We start from the raw sequence: 19,376 nt of genomic DNA, 5'->3' as shown, positions 1-19,376 counted from the left end.
AGGAAGTCCTGGAAAGCATGGATATAGCCATAGGCTATGAGACATACAGCATAGAGTATGAATTCAACTCACCAGTAAAATTTAAATCTGACAGAATACTACTAAAATGAACATTGGCAGATCCACTCAGCTCTATTGAGCAGTCAAAAGCAGCTGATCTAGAGTAACAGATCAAACAAACTAAGGGTATGTGAACACTGAGTAATTGTCACGGAAACTCAGTTGCGGAGTTCTCAGTTCGCGCCCGCTCACAGACTGCGGCGGGCATGGGCGTCTCCACCCGTGTCGTACACTCCATTCTATGCATGGGTGGATTCCGCCCTCCATCCAAAGAATAGACTTGATCATTCTTTGGACGGACAAAAGAATCCACCCTTGCATAGAATGGAGTCTATGACACGGGCGGAGACGTGCGCGCCCGCCGCAGTCTGCGAGCAGGTGCGAGTTTAGAATCCCGCAACTGAGTTTTCATCACAATTACTCAGTGTGCACATACCGTAACAGACTGAAAATTTCCTAGTATTTGTAATACTGGGAGCCAAAAGCTATACAAGGAATATAGACAGCTGTTTATAGTCTGTAATGGAGTCATTGTTATTGCATGTGTAAACTTTTCTGGAGAAATTTGGTTTCAGGTTGCTTTTAGGGTAGTTTCACACGTAACCTATGTGCAGTGCAGTTTCTCTCTGTGAATTTGCATCGAATTCCACTGAAGATACTTGCACATTCACTTCAATGGGCTGACATACTCGCATCGGGATTGTCATCTCGCTGCGAGCATGTGAAACTCAGAGCCATTACCCCTCACAGCTTCGGAACATACTGTACCGGGTCCCCGCTCCTGCTTGCTTTGGGGGCTCCGGCAGTCAGCCATCAGTGCACTGCCTTGCCACAGCACACTGACTGGCTGACCTTCGGGAGATGCTGGGAGCTCACGAAGCAAGTTGGAGCGGGGACCCAGTACAGTATGTTCCTGGGCTATAGGAGTTAATGGCGCTGAGTTTAACATACTCACAGCGGGATGACAATCCCGCTGCGAGTATGTCAGCCCATTGAACTAAATGGGCAACTATGCGTAATGGATTTAACGGCAAATTCACGGCAAGAAATTCGCTGTGAATATGTTATGTGTGAAGCTACCCTTAAATGTAATTTCTCTCAGCTGCAATTCTGCTTCCAAACTGCTGACACTGTTAGATAGCTGTTAGGTCAAGTTGACACATAGTACATTTCATATGTCCATCTGTGCTTCCAGAATGTAGCAAAATGCTTTTATTCTCCAATGCAAACTGTATTAGAGGTGTTCTCCAGTGTTGGGGGCTGTAAAGCCTCCTTGCTCCCCCTCCCAATCTTTACTCTGCTTGATTGACAGTTAGGGTTTGGCTTCCAGCTGACTGTCAAGCAGTGCAAGGAATGAAAGGGGGAGCGAGGAGGCATTACAGCCCTCAGCACAGGGGCTTGGAATACCTCTATGATACTGATAATAAAAGCATTTTTCTGTTCTGGAAGCAAAGAGAGAGAAGGGCATCATGTGTCTCCTTGACCTAACAGCTATATAACAGTGTCAGCAGGTTGGAACCTGAATAGCAGCTGACACATTCACTAATGGTTTGTATGGTGTAAAAAAAAGCCAAAGAACTGTTGTAGGAATTTCAAGAATAGGGGCAGCCTCCAGGGAAATTCTGGACACCATGTTATGAGAGGACAAGACGAGAACAGAGAGGGATATTATGCAAGGTAAGGTACAGAGAGAATAAGGATGAGATCACAATAGCTAGTAAATCTAGTAAATCAACTACCAGGACCTGTTAACTATATATGGGATGAAATAGGAAATATTGTCTCTTGTATTAAGTGAGCTGTTTTTTCTTTTGACTCACTGTAAAACTCTGAAGACAGGGAAACGGTCACTTTATACATCGTAGAGTTAAAACCAGTCTCTGTTGTTCAGGATTATATTTCTATTATCTTAACCTAAAACAACTGTAAATGGAGTCCAATTCAATGGATCACAGAGAAACAATAGTGGGAGCTTATCTAATTTGTATACTGTGTCACACAGAAGACAGATAAACACATTGAGCAGCCTGGGATCTTTATACTAAAGTAATTAAACAGATAAGATATTGATTGCGGTGAAGCCGGCAGAAAGAGAGACTGGAGAATATTCACCGGAGAAAAACATTGACTATTCCGGGTCATAAGTCGGCAAAGATCATTATCCTCTGATTTTACTCTAAATATTCATCTGGGAATATTCAAAAACTCCAAGTTTTACAAACTAAAGTGATGGAGAAAAGTTTCTCACAAACAGTAATTTAAAACTATTTCATCAGGAATGACAGCCATAATAAATGTGCCGTATCTGCCATCTCTATTCAAATACAACCCATGCCATTTTAGGCTTAAACTGACCATACACCAAGACCAGCCAACCATTTAATATAGTGGTCTCCAAATTCTCGCCAATAGTAAATGTTGGGGAAGAGAATGATCAAGAATGTTGTTTCAACTACCAAATCCTTTTGATTTCAGGGAAATAAGATCCTGACAGTCGTATTATTCCCACCTTCCATTCAGAATACATGTGTGCTCCGCTGAGCCAAGGGTGCGTGTGAGAGAATATACAGTATATATATATATATATATATATATATATATATATATAGCTTTAGTGTGCTATATTTTTCCTTGGTAGTGTTGACATTCACGACCAGAATCATAACTTTCTCTCCTATGTCATTACTATATTATTGAAATAGAATCACATCCATTGTACAGCTTAAAGGAGTCCTCCGGAGAAAATAATTGTTTTTAAATCAACTAGTGCCAGAAAGTTATACATATTTGTAAATTACTTCAATATAAAAAACTCAAGTCTTCCAGTACTTATTAGCTGCTGTATGTCCTGCAGAAAGTGGTGTATTATTTTCATTTTGACACAGTCCTCTCTGCTGCCACCTCTGTCCATGACAGGAACTGACCAACGCAGGACAGGTTTTCTATGGGAATCAACTAATACCTGTCATGGACAAAGGTGGCTGCAGAGAACACACAGCAGCTGATAAGTATGGGAAAACTTGATATTTTTAAATAGAAATAATTTACAAATCTGTATAACTTTCTCACACCAGTTGATTTGACAGTAATTTATTTTCTCCAGAGTATCCCTTTAAAATAAGTTATCAATGGCTGTATACACCTATGAAAAGCATTTTTTATTCTTGCTTTACATTTGGTATGGTGCAAAGAAAATTTTATCTATAGGCATGTACTAATATCTATCGCCTGTATGAGCTTCCCTCTCATGTCTGTTTACTGTTTGAACCAGCATGTAATTTCCTCTACCTCCCTGCTGCAATCTCCAAAACAGAAAATAGAAAATCTATCAGATTTCTTATCTTTTGAACCGTTACGGTACAAACCTTTTAATTCAAGAAAACTATTACATAGAACACCTACAAACATACATTTGAAACATGATACAAAAGTCACCATAATTCCATGCAGTATAAGGCTATGTTCACAATACGTAAAATAACGGCCGTTGTCCGCGCCGCAAAACTACGGCCGTTGTTTTGAGGTTCCCTATAATGACTGCAATGCAATGTAACTACGGCCGTTGAATTCACACTACGTATCAGATAACGGCTGTTGTTTATACGGCCCCGTGAAAAATGAACATGTCAATTATTTCCGGCCGTTAATACTGCAACAACGGCCATGGATTTCAATGCGGCCACGTATGTTAAACTTATATCTGCCAAATTTAACTTGATTTTGATGTAAAAAAATTTCGGAGTGTTTTTTTGGGCTGGGCGCAGTATTTAAAGTAAATGACCTGTTTCATCCAGTTTACAATCATGCTAGGAATCAAAATTAAACAAAGGCCGTAGTTTCACGACTAGCCCGTACGATAGTAATTCTACGGCCATTGTTTTGGCCTTAAAATAACGACCATTGAAAATAACGGCCGTTATTTTACGCAGTGTGAACATAGCCTAATAAAGAGAATGTACCACAGATCACTGAAAACATTTTTTAATAGTTCTTTGTCGGTGCATAAATCCCAGTGAAGCGGTCTACTTAAACCGGGTTCCCACCATCAGCGCCGGTTTCTGATATGCAAATCAGGCAACTATATGCACTGGAGGCAGGCCTGGCGTCCCCAGTGTACTGACATCCCCTCCCCTCAATACACTGGGGGCACTGGACCCGCCTCCAGTGGATAGAATGGCCCAATTTGCATATCAGAAACCAGCACAGATGGGAGAAAGCTGTCGGTGGTCCAAAAATGGACTGTGCCACTGGGATGTATGCATTGTTCCTGACATGGTATTATGAGAAAATGTTTTCAATGAGCTAAGTGGTACATTTGCTTTCAACTTTATTTGTATATCTGTATTAGAAAACAACTTAAAACACATCAAGTTTAAGATGGGGGGTCACAGGCACATAAACAAGATCTTTAATATTGGACACAACCAATCTAAATAATATATGATAGCTATGCTGTGATTGGAAAAAAATGAAAATGAACTACTGCAAAATTCCAAAAATCAAAATATATCTATATATATATATATCTAGAGAAGTGAGCGGCACTCGATATATATATATATATATATATATATATATATATATATATATATATAGATATATATATATTGATCCTACATACATAGGATAAAGAAGCAGAATCGAAAAAAAAAGAAATGAAAGACAGTAACAACAATTAGATCCCATTCACATACAAGTTTCAATCTCTGTTTCTGTATGTTCAGAATATCTAGTCCTGCAGAAAATATTCTGATATAATTTATGTAAATCATTACTTATAACCTTGACTATACACCTTGAGAGAACAGAGGCATTGTTACTTACACTTTTCCCTCTTGCATATAAGGGATTGTTGTATTTATTCATGATGCTTATGGTTCACAGATTGCTTCCAGAAGACATTCAGAAAGCCGCCATCTAGGCACTAGAGGAAAAGGAATAATGCCATATTAGTGATTAGACAATAACAACAAGATCATTGGGTGGAGAATATTATATGGGTATGAATGGTTTTAATAAAAAACTAGATGACCATATATGTGGAGGAGGCATGAAAGGAGCATCTGTCCACCACATCCTAGGTCACTTAAAGGTGTTCAGAAGAACGTCCCAGAAAAAAGCATGATCAGAAATTGATCAGCTGTGACCTACTGGAAACAACATTATGCTCCAACGTTATTCACAATGTCTAATGTTGTTAAGGGAGAACGCAATAAAATGTTTTATTCTGGATACTCATTTCAGAATCTTCTAGCATCACTTTTTCAGTTAGTGAGTTAAAGGAATTCTCTACTTCAATCTATCCCAATTTATTATAAGTGCAGGAAAATAACAAAGTGTTCAGCTCTGCTAGGATCCCTGGTGATCAGTTGTAATCTATGAGGAATCCTGGCAGTGTTTGTTTTTCCTGCAGCGCCACCTAAGGAGAAATCATGCATGACATGCATATGGGTAACTGCTCTCCACTGACTATCTCCAGTAGAAGCTGGTTTACTATTAAAAGAGTTTTCTGGCATAAGCTCATATTCTGCAATGGTGCTGGGGAGGCAGAGGACATAACAGTGTGCTATATGTCTGTCTATGCAGCTTACCTATCTGCAGCTGAACTTATATTTTTACCATCTTGCCATAGTATTATGCTGTTGTGACAACTCATTATATTGCTTTATTGTATGTATATTCCTATGGTGTATCGTTACACTATCATTTCCTTTATACTTGCTATTGATAAGTTCTGTATACCTGTGTACTTGTACGTAGGCATTGGGCTTATTTTAAACTTTGTTCTGCTGCCTTTTTTAGTTTTTTTTTTTTTTTTTTACTCTGTATCTTGTCTCATTCATTTACTCAAAGAAGGGGCTATTCCAGCCCAGAAACACATTGTATACTGCTTTATTATTATCTATTGGATCTGATGTTGTGTGCGCTGCTAGTTTTGAAGGATTCATTACTATTGTAATCTTTGCCTACAGCTGGCCACCTGACTGCGGAGATATACAGATATGAGTTGATCCTTTACCCCTAGCACTACTCACTAAGACGGGGAGCTTTGCTTCCTGATATTCCATTACATTTAGACATACTCACCCACCTTTGTTTTATTTTATTTATTACTATTAGGAGTAGTATCACTGAATGCCGGCAGGGTGAAGAATAGCTATGGGGACCATCTCGCATGACTCTGTTACTCTGTTCTTGTCCTCTTATAAAACCATGATTCCTCTGAAACATCTGTACACAGTACATTATAGTTTATACTCAGGGGATTAACTTTACCATGGGCCCCGGGCTGTTCACTAATTTTGGGCCCCCCAACCCACTGTAACTATTGCGGCACTCTGTATAGGGCCTGTGGTGACATCATTGTCACATGATAAGGTCCTTCAGTATGTTCTCTAATGTTACTTTATTGTCTCCTGGCTGCAGTTTTGCCCTGATTTGTGCAAAAGTGCTGTAAAAAGGCAGCAATTTTTATGCAAATCATGGCAGAACTGTAGCCTGCAGATAATACACCACTGAAAGCTTAAGTCTGTTTGGGGGCCTATGGGCCCCCCAGGAGCTTAGGGCCCCGGGCTACCGCTCAAAATGGACCTATTATAATCCGCTACTGTTTATACTGTTATTGACCCCTGTCTCAATGTCATGCTGTCCATGGTTCAACAAGTATAAAATAGCTGCTGGATTCAATTTAAAGCGTAAATGTCATTTCAGGGTCATTTTTCTGAAAACATTAAATATCAACAGTACAAGCGATTTTAAAAAACTCTGTAATAGGTTTTATGTACTAAAAGAGTTTCCTTCTGTACTGAAAAAGCAATCTCCCAGCCTCCCCCCTCACATCAGATGAAGCAGGATTTCTGTCTCCATTATGTGGCTATGGAGAGGGGAGGGGCTGTTAGGAGTGACTGAGCATGGAGGATTTCTGCACAGCACAACACCCTGCAATCTTCTCTCAGTAAGTTCATAGATAAGCACTGACCTTTCTGACACCTGAATTTAGCGTTTTAGGTGCCCAGAGAGTCTACAAACAGCTGACCTTCATGTCACCTCTTCCTGCTCCCTCATCTCCCTCAGCCCTTCCCCCCTTCATAGGCTTACAATGTAGAGAGAAGAGCCCGTCTTCACTGGCTTCTCTGTAATGAAGACGTGTTTGCCTGATAATGCACAGATAAGAAGTCAGGGGGGGAGGCTGGGAAATTGCTTCTTGAGTACAGAAGGAGGCTTTTTTGGCTGATGAAACCTATTACAGAGTTTCTTAAAATCGCTTATACTACTGATTTCCGCAATAAAAAAAACATGACAGTTACGCTTTAAGTTACATTGCAAGATATTTTCTTTAGATATTACACTCCATAATGTCCTCTATTTAGAGACTAAAATATTTAGTATAGTCATTTACTTTTATCTGCTATCGTGTATTTTATATGTCAAGACAGAATTGTAATACTAAATCCTAGTAAGAGAAGAATTGATGCTAATCCTGCATGTACTTGGCTGTACTCCCTTCACCAGGCTATTGCTTCTCTTTCTTCAGGTCTCTTCTTCAGGACCCAGACAACTAGTCCTTATTGATCCTTTAAATCAGACAATCTTATTGAGTCAACCACTAAATAAAACACACAACTCTGGGCTCTGGTGGTGTATTCTGAGCAGGGCTGCTGTAGCAAAGATTATCACTTCAGAAGATCCCAAGTGACCATGCAATGTATGTTTGGCCCAATCTGCTAACCACTCAAACTAGGTGCAACAATTCCAATTGAGGAAAAGAGCCCTGAATACATTCACCCCCACAGGGTGTCCCTGCAATAGCAATAGCTAAGCAAGCCTCAAGATAGCATGTTAAGGACCTCCTCAGTGCACACGGTGTGGATTCACTCATATATACAGAAAACCTCTCACTTTCTCACTTCAGTTTCAATGTTTGTGTTGATTTAGATCACAGATCCAAGTTGTAAACTTGCACAATGAAAGTTCAGTTAGGCGGTCATCCAACCATGTGACCTGACTTCAAAAGTCCGATTTGTCACCCTAATAATTTATTACTTATTATAGGAGCTGTGTTTGATCATTATGAGAGACAAGAAAGAGCATGTATTAAAATGCCTTATCATCTGCAAGGCAAGATCACTGTGACCTCATCAGGATTTGCAGCTTGCTGAATGGATCAGTGCTTTTTGTGAATGCTGCTGTGTTTGTGGTCCAAACATGACCTGATACATAATCACCAAATAACCTTCTTTTTTTCAATGATGGAAGGAAAAAAAAGAAAAGAAAAGAATCGAGTCCAATTATTATAATCAGTGATCCATACAAGGACAACCTGAGAACGGTAACAGTTGCCTGCTGCAAGCCAAAAATGTGAGAGTGTTCATGTGTAACTCCCTGGTTCTCACTCCAGTATGCTGAATGTAGTTTATCACAAAGTAATACATTAACAGGTACAATTATGGGAGTGCTGTCTACAAGGTACAGAAGCCAGTTGATGAATCCCCAAGAAATACTGCTTATTGTGCCCATAAAGTTTCTAATTGTGTTAGCCATAAGGGTTACCTGGGTACCTGGGTGCTAAACTCAACATGTCCTGCAGAAAGTAGAGGTTTCTTTTTGGTCTGACACAGTGCTCTCTCTTACCACCTCTGTCTGTGACAGCAACTGACTAGAGTAGTTGCAAATTCCTATGGAAAACCTCTCCTGCTCTGGACAGTTCCTGACATGGACAGAGGTGGCAGCAAAGTGCACCATGTCAGGCTGGGACAAAAAACACCACTTCCTGCAGGACAAACAGCAGCTGATAAGTATTCAAAGACTTGAGAATTTTTAATCAAAGTAATTAATTGGTTTGAAAACACTCTAATGCTCACATTACAGAATATACTGTACTGAAAAGCTAATTTAAAAAGGTAAAAACGATATATCAATTAAATAATGTGTACAGAACGTATAATGTATATATTCTCAACCACCACTCTATACTTGTTTTACCAGTAATGTAGACAATGTAAAGTGACATCATTTCTTGCAACTGCAATGTGCAATTACATCTTTAAATGACACTTAAGGTCTGCTTGGATAGATAAAACGGATTATAGTTTTCTTCTCTCCCTCCTCAAACATGTAATATATAAGAGAAGTATAAAGCTGCAGCATATCACCCTGGGGATGCTTTGTTTTCTAGCTTAACATGACGAAGAAAACAGAAAAAAAAAGCATTGGCAGACATATAAACCAAAGGATTCAAATCACGCTGTCTCTTTGATATATGATTTATTAAGATGTAAGGGCACCCAAGGCACAACTAAAACATCATGACCGGCTCGATATTGTTTTATCATGATTAAGAAAAAACAGCAATAATACATGAAATAGAAAAGCATGATGATAGTTTGTTTCTTAATGCAGCGCTATCATGTTGGCAACATGACTATAATAAAGCTTCACTTGGCTGTATGAATGGCTTGCGTGGAAGTCATCTAATGTTTTGCCAAAAATTGGGATCGATTCTAGTAATGGAACAGAGTGAAATCTTTCCAAGACCCAGGGCCGTATTTACCACTAGGCACCCTTAGTCCGGTGCCTAGGGCAGCACCTTGCAGGGGGGCAGCACCAGGGAGAAGGAGACAATTTTTTTATTTTTTTTTTTTTTGTCTCTTTTCAAAGGGGGGGGGGGGGGTATGGTGGTATTGTGTTAATCAGGCCTGGTATGGTGGTGTTATACAGTCACAGTACGGTGGTATTGGTCAGGTCTGGCAGTGTTACCCAGTCACAGTATGGTGGTATTGTTCAGGTCTGGTGTGGCGGTATTGTTCAGGTCTGGTATGGCAGTGTTATCCAGTCACAGTATGGCGGTATTGTTCAGGTATGGTATGGCAGTGTTATCCAGTCACAGTATGGCGGTATTGGTCAGGTCTGGTGTGGCGGTGTTATGCAGTCACAGTATGGTGGTATTGGTCAGGTCTGGTATGACAGTGTTATCCAGTCACAGTATGGCGGTATTGTTCAGGTCTGGTATGGCAGTGTTATCCAGTCACAGTATGGCGGTTTTGGTCAGGTCTGGTGTGGCGGTGTTATGCAGTCACAGTATGGTGGTATTGGTCAGGTCTGGTATGGCAGAGTTACCCAGTTACAGTATGGTGATATTGGTCAGGTCTGGTATGGCAGAGTTACCCAGTTACAGTATGGTGGTATTGGTCAGATCTGGCGTGGCGGTGTTAAATGTGACGCCTGGAGCTATTACCTACCAATCTACCAATCCTGTGGTGAGAATTCAAGTCAATATGCAGACTGCTCTAATCATTGATTCAATGTGGAAATTTGTTTTTGTTTTAAGCAGTTAAAAACCATGAAAAACAAGATTCAATGTTACTACATGTAGAGAAATACATGTGGCTGAAACCAGGCTCTTGTTTCTTCCTCTGTAGTCATGTGCTGTTACCAGGATTATTGGCCATACGCCTATTGGTTACCGCATGAGGGTCTGGTTTCGGCTGCATGTGGTGATGTACAGTAAATGTGGGAACACGGCCTAACACTGATCAGGTATCAATATGATCAAAATATCAATATGTTCGAAAACTAGAAATTCCTGATGCTAATTGGTGAGTGAAGATGGGGCGTCTACAGGTTCAGTGCCTAGGGCAGCAGCAGCTGTTAATAAGGCCCTGCCAGGACCATTTTATACTTTCCTCAGATAGAAACCAACCCAGTTACCATTATACCACTATGTCATTCTTAAGTATATCATTCTGTGCTGACTAGTTATAATCGTGTGATATGGAGAGAAAGGAACTGCGGCACATCCCACCTATGGCTGATACTAATACCGCTCGGCTAATTTTAAAAACCAACGCCAGGATGTTGGTATATAATTTGACCAAACCGTACTGCCAGTTATAATCGTATCTTAATATAATAATTTATGTTTATATTCAAAGTATTACTATTTCTTAAAATAAGTAACACAGACATGTCAAAAGTGTAGATAGCCTGGGGTCTGGATTTTTAGACCCCATCCAATTGGTATATAAAGCTACAAGAAGCTCCCAATTTCCTTCCTCCTCTGGCAGCTAACAATATAGTCACTTCTTATGCTGCGTTTACACGTAACGATTATTGTGCGAATTTGCGCAATAACGATCGAATTAGAACGATAATCGTACATGTAAACGCAGCGAACAATCAAACGACGATCATCGTTGATCGTTCCCAAAAAATTCGCAGATCGTTCCGTGTGAACAGTCATTCGCCGATTTAACCTATGTGTGAGACAGGCTTAAGCAATCGCAAAACGATCGCAAAACGAATTTTCCGTACGATATATCAAACCGTCTAAATGCTGATCGTTATAAAAAAAATTGTTACTCCGACATCGTTAATCGTACGATCGGGCCAATTATCATTTTATGTAAACGCAGCATTAGGGTCCTATTAGACAATTATTTGTTTTAGCTGATTAACAACAAACGATTGCAAGAGAGTGCTTTTGGGAATGACCTGAAAGCGTTCACCATAACACGCAGCTTGCTTTGTAGCTTCCTATGTTTCCTAATATTGGGACACAGCTTATTACCAGAAGAAAGGCTACATTTTTGCTATTTGCTACCGCATATGGCCATCCTATTCCTCATCATCGTGCTTTTGTGCATTTGTCACAATGTGCTTTTCATTCCCATGCCCTACTTGGTTCAACATGGTGTAACAAAAATAATTAAAAAAAAATAACATTTTGCAGGTGTTTAGCCCAATATGATCAATGGAGAAAGGGGTGACAAATAAGTGTTCCCTTCATCCTGTTTATTACTCTTTGATTTTATATTTTAGATTCGTCTCAGCATGGCAGATGTGAATGTACAGTGGTGCCTTGAATTACGAGCATAATTCGTTCCGGGGCCGTGCTTCTAATCCAAGTCTACTCTTAAACCAAAGCAAATTTCCCCATAAGAAATCATAGAAATGCAGACAATTGGTTCCACACCCCAAAAATAATGATTTATTATTCTGAATAACATGTAAAACAGATTAAACAAACATTCAGAAACAGCAGAATATGTAATATTATAAGTTACTGTACAGTAATGGAGAGGATGGGAAACACAAGGGCTGACAGAGACTGCAGGGAGCATGGAGGAATGAGCAGTACAGATGTGGGCACATACATGCAGCGCTCTCTGTCCGGGAAGAGAAGGGTTTAAGCCCCAGCCTGAGGTGAATCTGCTATGATTTGGAAGGTGAGGGAGACTTCCTGGGTAAGAGTACAGGGCTGTAGACCCCGCTATGCAGACCATGCCCCTCCTCCACTCACGCTCACACCAGTACAGGAAGCTCTTAAACCAAAGCAATGCTCTTAAACCAAGTCACAATTTTGAAAAACTGTGAGCTCATAAACCAAAACGCTCTTAAACCAAGTTACTCTTAAACCAAGGTACCACTGTATTAGTATATAAGAAAACTAGCCACAATATGAAACCTTGTGGCATCTTCTTTTTTTTACCTTTGACACATTAGCCATGTCAAAAGTTACTGATCTCTCTTCTGAGACCAGCCACTGCAATCCCAAGATAAAGCTGGGGTAGTGTTTTTCTCTCCATAGCCATCAAGCAATTCAAACTCTTTCACTCCATTAGAGTCTATGGAGTGAACAAGTCAGATGTCCCTGCTTGCCAGGGGATAAAGCTCAATGCCACACACTATCTCCAACTGTACCTCGGTCTCACAGCAGGTCTTAATCCATAAATAACTTTTGACATGTCTAAGAACATGCAGAGTCCAAAGTATCAAATAGTGGAAATATTTTTAAAGTTTTTTTAGTTTTTGAAATATGTGTGTGTGCAATGTTTTAATGTTTTGTCAGGCTTGACAAAGACCCTTAGGGGTCAAAACCTTGCACAGATGTATTTGGAAAACTAAAGATACTTATTTCTACTCTTAGATATTTCAGCACGATCATAGTCTACAATTAAGATCGTTAGCTTTTTAGCGTGCATCAATCTCTTCACTGGAACTAGCCAACTTCCCCTCAATGGTGCTGTTGGACCCTCTATGCTTTTTGGTATGTCTAAGGACACGTCAAAAGTTACTACAATTGACAAAAAGGCTTTAGGCAGTGATGTGATCTTCTGCTATGAAATACTGTGAATAAATGACATGACAACGTTTATTGACAATCGGCAATTACCAATTTATTTTATATCTAAAGCTAATGAGGGAAATGATCTGAACATAAACAAGTGATCCGAATTATTTCGCTAATACAAGCCGCGCTCAGCGCTTCTAGGTTATCGGCGCCATGATTAGAAGATCACCAAAACACTGTTAGTAGAGTTTATGAATACATTAAACATTATAGATTTAGATGTTTTAATGGCAGTTTTTTTTTATATCAGTTGTCATGGAGATTTCTAATGTTTACAAGCAATACAGACACATAGAACCTGGGGTTGGCGGTACGTTAAAGTTACGTGGTTCATTTACTTTGGCCTTGCCGTGTATGGAGAGAAACTAAAACACATGACCATTTGTGATGAGGGCGTCAGATGTGATTAAACACGAGGCTAACAAAAGATTTCTCTGTCCTTTACTAGAACAATGCATCATAGAAACTGAGATAAAGCAACTATTCAGGTGTCCGCCCTTGTCTGAATAATAATTGTATGTCTATAGTATATATGAAAATATAATACATCCAGCGGCCTTCTATCCCTGTATAGCTAGGCAGATTTTATATGCATGATTTGTGATCCAATGTACAGTAATAGTTGTGGCCAATGTCATAATAGATTGTTTGCAAGCTAAGTTTTCTTCCTAAGTTTATGTTTGCATGGTGGCTCCGTGGTTAGCACTGTTGCCCTGCAGCTGGGGTACTGGGTTCAAATCCCCTGCACGTGTTGGGCAGGGAGTTTGATGGTTCTCCCTGTGTTTGCAGGGCCACCTCCAATGTGGTGAATGCTCGACCGGTCACTTGCTAGGTGGTAATGGGTGACGCTACTTTATGGTGGTTGGTCGGAATATAGCTCAGCCAGATGTTAGGTTGTTGTGATGCCAGTGCCGGTTGGGCACACAGGTATGCAGGCACACCTGCTTTTATTTTAAAGGGGCTGTCTATATCCTTCCCCTGTGGTTGGTGACTTGGGTGCTTATCACGGTGGTCCGGAGTGGAGTTATGACTCAACTGGACTATTGGTACCACCACCTACAGAAAGAAGATACGACCCAAGGAGGAAGCAATGGCTGTGTAGGTGCTTAGCAAATAACCACCGAGTCCAGTTAAAATAAATAAACTCTTCTTTACTATAGGAAGACTCAATACAGTGATATATATTAAGATCTTGACTTGATAATATCTTTAGTAACTCGAACTGTGCTAGGAAGTTGTAAGAGAGAGATACAGTCGTGCTGACTGAGTTACGTGCTGAGAGGCAGGAGAAGCTCTGAGAAGTAGAAAGGAAGATGTCAAGAGAGCCCCAACCCAATCAAATCAAATCCCCCAGCTTCGTGTTTTTCCCTCCAAGTGGTCGAATAGATGTTTTTTCAATAATCGAATACTTGTTCCCATTGACTTTAATGGGATAGAATATTCGATCGAATATTCGGGAGATATTCGTACGAATATCGAATATTCAAAATTTCACCATTCACTCATCACTAGTGCTAGGGTGTCTCATGTTCACTACAGAGACCAGAGTAAGACTGTCCACAGGGGGACCTGGCAGGAGCCAGGGCCCTTCTCGGCTACTACAGGGACCGATCCTTCCTCTACAAAAGCCAGAGTAAGATTTACTAAGTTGTGGCTACACTTCCTCTCCTTATGTGACTTCCTTCTACAGCAGTTATAAGGTGTGCTGTGAGTAGATGAGAAGAGAGGGCAAGAGAAAGAGAAGGATAGAGATAGGAGGAAAAGAGAAAGAACTCCCATTGGTGCACAGATTCTAAAACAATAACCCTTTAGTTACATCTAGCCGTGCAATACCTAGGTACATAATACACATAACAGCGACATCTAGTGGTAAAACTTGGGTACTACTTTGTTACCACTTTAATACCACTTTACTTTAGAGTACAGACTTTTGCGAAGGGTGTAAAGACTAGAAACACCCGTGGTGGGACATCACACTAACACTCCAGTTTAGATTTTGAAAGAGAAATAAATAAATTAAGGAATTTTGGATAGTGGTGTTTAGTGGCTGATCTCCAGGGTCTGTGCCCACACCACAGTAAGAACAGGACCAGAAGCAGTTGGCTCTGTTCCCTGTGTAGTGGTGGCACCAGTGTACTGCAGCCTCAGCTTTTATTGAAGTAAATAGAAGCTAAGGCTGCAGTACTATGGTGCCACTGCCACACAGCGGACAGAGCCAACCATTTCTGTCCCTATTCTCAGCTGATCAGTAGGGAAGCTGGATGACTGCGTCTCAACTATCAACTATTAATAGCCTGTCCTGTGGATTGGCTATTAATAGTTTTATCCTAGACAACCTCTTCAATCCTGACCTCAGTTGCTGCCTGTGGAGCCTATATAATCAATACCGTAACCCTGGCATCATAATGTAGGTTCTTACTGCTCCATAGGTCCAGAGTCCTACAGTCTACAAGAGTTGTGCATTGCACTTGCCACTGGGTGAGTGTGATAAAAAAGCCCATACAGACTCTACCATATTCTGGAATCATACAGCCTAGATTAGCTAGATCTAGCACTAGCTTTATGTAGCATCACTATGGTGGGCCCTATATCTGTATAACACTCTAAAGTACCTAAAACAACTCAGCAGCCTTGTCACAAAGACAGAGCTAACCACCCTCCCATAAATTCAGCAAGCGGTCTAGACGTTGTTTTATATGCATTCTGTGCCTCTCATCTCATTACGCTGCCAGCATGCTACATGTTGCTCTTGACATTTCATATAATTTTTTCCACTGCTTATGAAATAATGCCTTCATTCAATAACATTTACACATTTTTAATCTCCTCTGAGTTCTAACAAATTGGTCCAAGAGAATCAGACGTTCATTATCAGAAACATTAAAGAAACATGATCATATATTAAATCCAATGAATGCCGAATCAATCCTGGGGCCAAGGGTTCCGCATCACATTAAGCTCACGGTATAAGCTGAGCTTTTCATTGAAATGGCACCCTTTGATTTCTTGTAACATTCTGGTGTCTGGTATGTGTTTCCCTGATCAATAGTCTTCTCTTTAGAAATGGTAGGAAATGTCAGCTTTGAAATAATGCGGCCCCCCTTTTGTCAACTGTTTAGCTAATGGAAATAGAGTGATATTATATATCAATAATATGTGTATTATTGCATGTAAAAGGGTTTATATCAAGTATTTTATTTGGCTGTACTAGAAAATCAATGTAGTGTTGGTAATAAAGAGACTTGTAAAATAGAACCTTGAATTCCATTTGGCTCAATGAAGTACATATAAATTCATCTATAAAGAGGAGGCATATCATAACATATATGTATATATTTGCTGTCAATAAAATACCAATGCAACAAATATATGCGTCACTACTACAAGTACACTTGGAATTATTGGTTTCATTTTTTATGAGCAAGTCTTGGGAGGCATTCAAAGAAGATAAAACAGGGTTGTCAGGATTCGATCTCAGATTCTCTCTTGTCCGCTTTCACTAAGGATTGTTAAAGACTGGTCATATTCCAGGTCTCTTTAGCCACATCCTGCAGCCTTCTATGCAAACTTGCAATGCTGAAGGTCTGTTCCATTCAGGCTTCATTCACTGCAGGCCACCCTTCATTGCTGTCATTCTGCTGGCTCTGCCTGATAATGATTGTAAACTCTTTTCCTGCTTTTTAAATGACCATCGTATGCACCCAAAACCCCTGCCCCCTCCATGGCAGTCACCTTCTATAAAAATCAGCTCCACCAACCAAACACTGGAGGAACATGGATTACTAGCCTACTGTTATCCTTCTATGGTGTTCTTTGTATGCTGTTCCCATTACTGTCTTTGTTACCTGATCTCTTTTCTGCTTGCTGTTTAGTACTCAACTGTATATCCATGTTTGACATTGACCTGTTTTTGGCCACTGAACTGCCTGCCCTGATCTATTGTCTTCCTACTTAATATGCCTGATCTTGTCCTGTACCTGGACTCCTGCCCACCCAGTGTTTCTTGGCAAAGCCAGCTTTCCCTATATTGGGACCACTTGTTGAGGCTGTGACCTGGTGGTCTCCTGCAGCAAAGTCCAGTGAACTGTATAGGGGTAAACACCAGGAGACTTTTTAGATGACACCCTTTAGGAGTGGCACAAAGTCAAACTGCACTTCCTCTTTGGAGACCATTGAGCTTTCTGCTTTACTATCCCTTATGGCTGCTTTGCTTTAAATGCTTTTACTTCAAACATGAATTACCTGACTTGATCTCTGCATTACACTATAAACTATTGTAGCTTTCCCATGTAACAAACCTACTGTAGATTGACTAGACTTCACTGAATAACACCGTCTTTCCAGATTGCATTAGTCAGTGTAGTCTGAACCTGCTTCCAAGACAATGACTGGGAAAGAGCAAAATATGCACTATGGAGCTATGAATAAAAAATCCAAATAGCATGTGTGAGAAGGGCAACACTATATGATGTAACTAATAAGAGGAATATGGGCACTACAAGTGCTCATCCAACCAGATATATATGCAAGGAAACAATAGTGCAAAAATAGTGCAAATCTTCAAGTGGTTTAATTTAGTAGCCAAGTACATAAAAACAACATATTGACCCAGCAGGGTCCTTTCAAGCTTGAAAAAGACCCTGCGGGGTCAAAACATTGCTGTTATGTACTTGGTTACTAAATAAACCACTTGAAGATTTGCACTATTCTTGGAAACTGTTGGACTTTCCTTTTGTATGTCGGTGACATTTTAAAAGTTTTCTATGCGGTGTTGCATATCAACTCTATTCTCGTTACTGAAATTGTATTGGAATAAGGCTTAAAACAGTGGTTACTGCAGCATATACCTCGCAATTTATGGAGTTGTGTGACACCATTTCCACAAGAACACAGCCACGTTTTATTAATCCCAGGTAGCCCTTTTAATGTTGTTTTTTTTTCTATCATATTTACTCCATTAATATAGAAATGTCATTAATATGTGCAAAAACCTCACTGCTCTTGTGTCTCCTCACACAAAACATACATCATGTAATGAAAAGTAAAAAGCTTCATAGCTTTAGATGATATCCAAGTGATATAATAGTTATTGACTGCAATCTATAGAAGCATCCCAGAGAATATGAACTTCACGCTGGCAAGATTTCCCTCCTGGTTTCTAAATAAAGAAAGCATACATGAACTTTGACCTCAAAAGATTCTTTTTCATTATATTCTTCCCCTAAAGTGAATTCATCACTGATTATTAGCAAAATAGTATTAACCTTTCCAACAAAGAGATAGATGACATTGGAATGAACTTCAGTCCAATCGATGAGTGACAGAGGACATGCTATATGAATGTATATACTGTATGTATGTGTTCACCCTTTACTAACTAATGTCAAAACTTGGGGAGGAATAACCCATGGGAATATCAAAGCATGACGTGCTTTCATTAATCTATTTATTGACATTGGGGTGTTTTACAGTGGAATAACAGCAGCACTTCATATACAATAAGCAGTGGGATAACCATTTATGTCCTGAATATACAGACATTTCCATAAGATCACACTGGGCTTATCCACTAAATGGATGATGCTTCAAATATTATTAATTTTACCAATGCTGAGTGTAAATTGCTTTGAATCTTACAAAAAAGTATATAACGTGAGCTCACATGCAAGAACATGGACTTGCCTATCAAGAGAGACTAAAGCAATGGTATACATATAAAAAACGCAGAATACACATGTTATTATCTATATAGGCTCAAAGGCATGCTGCTCTATGAGATAAATCTGTACCTACTGCCGTGCAAACACCACAGTTACCAAATTAGAAATTTGTTGAATCAATTAGAACGAGCCTAGAACTTCACAACTTGTTTGTTTTAATTGATAACTTTCTATTTATGCTAAACGGATCACTTTAATTTCAACACACTTTGCATAAATCATTAATAAAAGTCAACTTTGTAGTATACAGTGCATCCGGAAAGTCTTCAGACCGTTTTACTTTGTCATTTAGGCCTTGTGCTATAATAAAGAAAAAAGTTTTTATCCATCAATCTGCATTTAGTACCCCATAATGAGAATCTAAGAAGAAAATGTTATAACAGCTAAAATTTTGCATGGATATAATTATTTTGTATTGTACGACAATTGAATCTTAGCTCATCCTGTCATCTTGACGATGTTTCTAT

The 19,376-nt window shown here is 39.7% G+C and overlaps 1 protein-coding gene across 4 annotated transcripts in view; it reads right to left on the bottom strand.

The window, feature by feature from the left end:
• PDE4D (phosphodiesterase 4D) overlaps positions 1–19,376 on the bottom strand; it is a 968,497-nt gene that overhangs the window by 812,304 nt on the left and 136,817 nt on the right. For all 4 annotated transcript variants that reach the window (XM_069962734.1, XM_069962738.1, XM_069962735.1 and 1 more), the window contains one exon: positions 4,885–4,984. In XM_069962734.1, coding sequence (XP_069818835.1) covers positions 4,885–4,926 — 42 coding nt within the window. In that variant the 5' untranslated portion in view covers positions 4,927–4,984. The remainder of the gene's footprint in view (positions 1–4,884; positions 4,985–19,376) is intronic.

Source organism: Dendropsophus ebraccatus, chromosome 3 (assembly GCF_027789765.1).
Source record: "Dendropsophus ebraccatus isolate aDenEbr1 chromosome 3, aDenEbr1.pat, whole genome shotgun sequence".
NCBI lineage: Eukaryota > Metazoa > Chordata > Amphibia > Anura > Hylidae > Dendropsophus > Dendropsophus ebraccatus.
Note: the sequence above shows the minus strand (reverse complement) of the source record. Positions and strands in the feature narration are given on the sequence as shown.